The 5,533-nt window shown below is 37.3% G+C and overlaps 1 protein-coding gene across 2 annotated transcripts; it reads left to right on the forward strand.

Moving 5' to 3' along the window:
• Positions 1–269: 269 nt before the first annotated feature.
• LOC119306850 (beta-fructofuranosidase, insoluble isoenzyme 4-like) lies at positions 270–4,277 on the forward strand. 2 transcript variants are annotated; one of them, XM_037582966.1, is made up of 8 exons: positions 270–317; positions 932–986; positions 1,410–1,533; positions 2,063–2,937; positions 3,052–3,210; positions 3,304–3,545; positions 3,644–3,737; positions 3,812–4,277. In XM_037582966.1, exons 2-8 carry the CDS (start codon positions 954–956, stop codon positions 3,998–4,000), a joined length of 1,716 nt encoding a protein of 571 aa, XP_037438863.1. In that variant the 5' UTR covers positions 270–317; positions 932–953; the 3' UTR covers positions 4,001–4,277. The 2 variants fall into 2 exon arrangements, with proteins under 2 accessions (XP_037438863.1, XP_037438864.1); XM_037582967.1 differs by having other exon boundaries at positions 2,627–2,937.
• The last annotated feature ends 1,256 nt before the right edge of the window (positions 4,278–5,533 follow it).

Genomic DNA, 5,533 nt, shown 5'->3' on the forward strand with positions numbered 1-5,533 from the left:
ACTAGGAGACAAATGGAGAAGCATAAAGAAGGATGTGGACAATAGGAGGAGAAGACAGATCCGGCATAACCATGGATGTACTTAGGTATATGGACAAGTGAAAACGACACGACCACCAACAGAAAACAGTAGGAACCAACCAATGCCAGCCAATAGCCACACAAACTTACAACGAACATGCATTCCAACTCACGGAAGCCTATCTAACTACCTACCTTGTTAATAGCATTATATATCCCATCTTCATTCATGTTGCTCGCTAGGAAACATTTGCGCTCTTTGCCGCCCGTCGATGGGGATGACCGTGCATTTGCAAGGTGAGGGATTCTTTCTTACTTGTCCCCTCCCAAATCAAACACAATCGAGAGATTCTCAGTTCAACTGGATGTTTGAGTTAAATATAGTTGTTGCATTCCAATCCAAACCGCATTTCGTGCATTACTAATTGGTTTGATGTTAATATTTTCTTCGTTGATTTTTGGTTTTGGGATATCTAAATGGAATTGCTGCCTTGTGTTTGATGTCAATATTTGGCATGCTAATTATTAGCAAATCTAAAAAGTTTCCTACCAATTGGTTGTCTATCAAGTGGTTCTTGCCAATTTCTAGAAAGATTGTCAATTGTTGGCAAATTTTTAATTTTGCCAAATATCGCATCAAACCAATTAGTACATCCATCGATTGAGTAGTTCATTCGTATTAATATCCATCTATCCATCTATCTTTTCCTGTGAATGCCCAAGTGTTAATTTGACTAACTTTGCTTTATAAATGTTCCTTAATTGTCTGCTGCTTGGTTGGATGCTGCTGTTGTCAACTTACTCTTGATGTGTGTCTTGACAGTGTAAGTCCATGAATCATTCCATTATTTGTTAGGTTCATTAATTATTCATTTTGTTTCTTATGATTAATTAGTGTTATGCAATTACAGCTGGCTTGCTGGCCTTGCGTGTATGTTCTCCACCAGCATTGTTTTCCAAATCCTGGTAAGCCATGTCCACTCAATTGCCTCTAAATCTCCTTTTTCCTTCTACAAATTGAATCAGGTCTCTGATATTAATCTTAGAGAAAGTACAATGTAAATCTATTAACTAGTTTCTACAAAGTATCACCCCTAAAACATATCCTGTATATTCCACTCAACTGAGTATATTTCAATGATATCCTATAACTATGTTCGCTTTGAAACCGTTATAATAAAAACAACTAGTTTTCGTACTGCTAGTTTTAATGTATTTGAAATAGCAAAGGAAATTGTCGTCATAGCCGATATTATCATAAGACTTTGTGAATATGATAGGATAACACTGGTATGAGTTTCGAAATATTTGGTCATCTCAGAATGATTTTTCCTTCTTCCTATAAGTAGGACCTAACTTGACCTTTCATGCTGGCCCCGAATGTCTTAGGTACGACCTTGTAGGAATGGAGAGGGAGTCTTCTTCTGCCCACAATTTCCAAAGGTCCCCTCCATTGTCAGCAAGAGGTACAGGACTGACTACCACTTCCAACCCCCGAAGAACTGGATCAATGGTACGTTTACCTCTGATTCCTTTTTAAGTTTCCTCTATACTTTCTGTTGAATTTTGTCTGTGACCAATCAGATATATTTGGTGTGCTTTTCTTGTTCTGTTGGTCCAAGTTAAATTGGTCAATGTTTCGACTAATTGGAATATTCAATAATATACTTGTTAAATCTAGTAGCCGATCTTAATTTGGTGTGCCAATATTCAATAATATACTTGTTAAACCAAATTATATTTAGAAATGTAATATGAGATTAAACATGGATGTGTTTGCATTCAATAATGTACTTGTTAAATCTAGTAGCCGATCATAATTTGGTGTGCCAATATTCCATAAACTTTTGTACCATTTTACCAATAACCAAATGATATTAATTGTACATTTGTTGCACATTGACATTCTCTCACTTTTTCATATATTTGATGTATTGGCAATGCGCGGAAATCTACGACAACAAAAAGATATCTCCGGCATAAATAAAAAGAAGAAGAACTGCAACATTCTATATCTTATATTGTCTTTATAAAAAATTCAGGGTCAATGTACTACAATGGAGTTTACCATGAATTCTACCAGTATAACCCCAATGGCTCTTATAATCCCAATATCTCCTATAACATTGTTTGGGGCCATTCGGTTTCAACGGACCTCATCAACTGGATCAATCTTGAGCCCGCAATAGAACCGGATACCCCAAGTGACATAAGTGGTTGCTGGACTGGCTCAGCCACAATTCTATCTGGTGATCAACCGGTCATCATATACACTGGTCTCGTCGACATACAGAAGCATCAGGTCCAAAACATTGCGCTTCCAAAAAACCGGTCTGATCCATACCTGAGGGAATGGACCAAAGCACACAATAACCCAGTTATCCAACCGGTCGTACCAGGCTTGAACTCGAGCCAGTTCAGGGATCCGACAACCGGTTGGATCGGACCAGATGGACTATGGAGAATAGCAGTTGGTGCTGAGTTGAACAGCTATAGTGTTGCACTTTTGTACAAGAGTGAAGACTTCTTGAATTGGACTAGAGTTGAACACCCACTATATTCATCCAATTCATCCAATATGTGGGAGTGTCTGGATTTTTTTGCAGTATTGCCGGGAAGTGGGGGTGGATTGGACTTGTCTTCAGCAATCCCAAATGGCGCCAAGCATGTCCTCAAAGTTAGCATGAATTGCACTGATGACGTGTACATGATTGGGGTTTATGATCTCAAACGTGATGCTTTTGTGCCCGATACTGTCCTAAATGACAGTCGGCTCTGGCCGAGGATTGATTATGGGAATTTCTATGCTTCAAAATCCTTCTTTGACTCAAAACATGGCCGAAGGATCATATGGGCTTGGAGTAGCGAGACAGATAGTTCTTCAGATGATGTTGCAAAAGGCTGGGCAGGAATCCATGTAAGAAAATTTACCCTTAATTGGCTGTAATTGCATCAAACCAAAAAACTGATTTAACTGATGTAACAAATCAGTGTAACATATTTAATCTCATTTTTTTATTATTACATTTAGTCAATCCCAAGGACAATTTGGTTAGACAGCCATGGCAAGCAGTTGCTGCAATGGCCAGTTGAAGAGATTGAGTCCCTTCGAACAAATGAAATCAACCATCAAGCATTAGAGCTGAAGAAGGGAGATCTATTTGAGATCAAGGGAATTGAGAATTTGCAGGTAATTTCCTTTTCACAAACGTGCTTACCTGGTCTTCCAAAGAATTTTTCTTACCTCAAAAAGCTAACCAGGCACATCATTTTCTTGAAACAGGCTGACGTCGAGATAGATTTTGAGCTGACGTCCATCGATGACGCCGACCCTTTTGATCCTTCCTGGCTTTTTGACGCTGAGAAGCACTGCCGGGAAGCGGGTGCGTCAGTTCATGGTGGCATAGGGCCATTCGGACTTGTTATTCTGGCCTCCGACAACATGGAGGAGCACACTGATGTGCACTTCCGAATTTACAAATCACAACAAAATTACATGGTCCTCATGTGCTCTGATCTAAGAAGGTTAGTGCTTATATTTTTTTTCCCTAGTCTTTTCCATAAATGTCCATATCTATTGATGTCTGGAAATTAAAAGGAAATATTTTCATTTGTTTTTGTAGGTCTTCCCTGAGACCAGGACTGTACACACCAGCCTATGGGGGCTTCTTTGAATTTGACTTTGAAAAGGAAAGAAAGATATCTCTCAGAACTCTGGTGAGTTGGGAGGCTTTGTCATTTATCTTATTATTCACTTCATGACAGAACTGAAAATCAACAACGCCATGCAGATTGATCGGTCTGCAGTGGAGAGCTTTGGCGGCGGTGGCAGGGTCTGCATCATGGCTAGAGTTTATCCAGTGGCGCTTGCCGATGACATCAGCTGTGCCCACATGTATGCCTTCAACAATGGAAGTGCCACGGTCATAGTGCCGCAGCTTAGGGCATGGAGCATGAGAAGAGCACAAGCGAGTTTTTAATGCAGAAGAGCAATTCTAATTGACATGTGATTGGAGGACCATCTTAATCTAATCACTTGTTGATTTCAATATTTAGCATGGGTAGCTGAAGTAGAGACAATTGGTAAGTAAGCATAGTATGTGCTTATTGTCAGCATTGGCATCAATGCCCATGTTTTATGATTTAAATTTGCAGAGGTTCGGAGTGAATAATATGAGCTTGTGCATGCCAGAATTCCTGATGAAAATGTGTTTGTGCTTGCGAGATTGTAAGATACAGTACTGCTCTTCACTGTGGTCCCTGAATGATATGGTTTAAGGACATTTGTTGCTTCAGTTTTGTAGTAGTTCGGCTACCACCAGAATATTCAAAAACACAGAATGAAGATGTCAAGGTTAGAACCCCGTCAAACAAAAAACTGAAAAGTGAAAACACAGAAATGGGTTTCCATGAAGTCGACAAAATAGCAGCCGATACAATCAGAATAGGTCCACTTACCAACGATTGACATGCAACATCTAATTTTTGTTCAAGTTCCATGAAATGCTTGCTGTTCCTGTAATCCATTAAAAATGCTTGCTTTTCCATGAAGTTTATGTTATTTATATGTTTTCTGAAAAATATTTATACAATATAAAAAGGTTTGCGTCATTGAAAAATTGTTTTTTACCATACAAAAAACGTAGCTGACATTTAAAAAAATATTCACGTGTTTCCAAAATATGCTCAAGCATTTCAAAAATATGCTGGTCACATTTTAAAAAATGTTTATGCAATATACTTTTTTTTCATATTTTTAACAATATGCTTCATGCCATTAAAAAAATTTAATATGTATTTGAAATTCGTTTAATATGTATCCAAAAAATATTCAAAACATGTACTTAAAAAAAATTAGATCATGTATTTGAAAAATATTCAATGTGTATAAAAAAACTTTCCACGTGTAAACAAAAAATGTACAACATGTATTTAAAAATGTAAAATTTTGTAGGAAAAATATAAATAAAGCACTGGAATCTGGAAAAATTAAAAGAATGCGTGGAAACTTCTAAAACCGGGAATAGAAGATTTCCAAAACCAGCAACATTGAGCCAGCCCATTCAGTGATCGCCTACCATCTCGTAGTAACCGAGATATAGCTGCGCTTGAAAATCCTCCTGTATGTCCCAGCCCAATGGTAGAAGACAGAGTGAGCTAGAAAGCTAAATGGGCCCACCTATGGACTTCAACTTATACAAGAAACCATTTTGGGAATCCGGCTTTTTCTATTGTTTTTCTATCGGTTTTACCAGCTTTTTGCCTTCTTATTTTCTTTCATATTTCCTATTTATTTTAGTTTAGAAATAATAATTTTGTAAATTGAGCTTATTTGTTTTAAAAAAACATTATCATAATTATTTATAAAATGTTCTGCATTTTAAAATAGAAATTTCAAGTATTATAAATTTCCACTTTTGAAGTATTTTTTCGTGGTTTTTGGAAAATCGAATGAAAAGACCACTGAAAAAGAAAAACGAAGCCACTAGAAAGTTGTACAGATAAAAAAAAAG

This window comes from Triticum dicoccoides, chromosome 5B, assembly GCF_002162155.2.
Source record: "Triticum dicoccoides isolate Atlit2015 ecotype Zavitan chromosome 5B, WEW_v2.0, whole genome shotgun sequence".
Lineage (NCBI taxonomy): Eukaryota > Viridiplantae > Streptophyta > Magnoliopsida > Poales > Poaceae > Triticum > Triticum dicoccoides.

Bases quoted from the DNA above. Each gene is read 5' to 3' on its own strand.
- LOC119306850 (XM_037582966.1), top strand. From the start codon at position 954: ATGTTCTCCACCAGCATTGTTTTCCAAATCCTG. The intron at 3,211-3,303 runs GTAATTTCCTTT...TTCTTGAAACAG, and splicing joins AGGGAATTGAGAATTTGCAG to GCTGACGTCGAGATAGATTT. The intron at 3,546-3,643 runs GTTAGTGCTTAT...TTGTTTTTGTAG, and splicing joins ATGTGCTCTGATCTAAGAAG to GTCTTCCCTGAGACCAGGAC.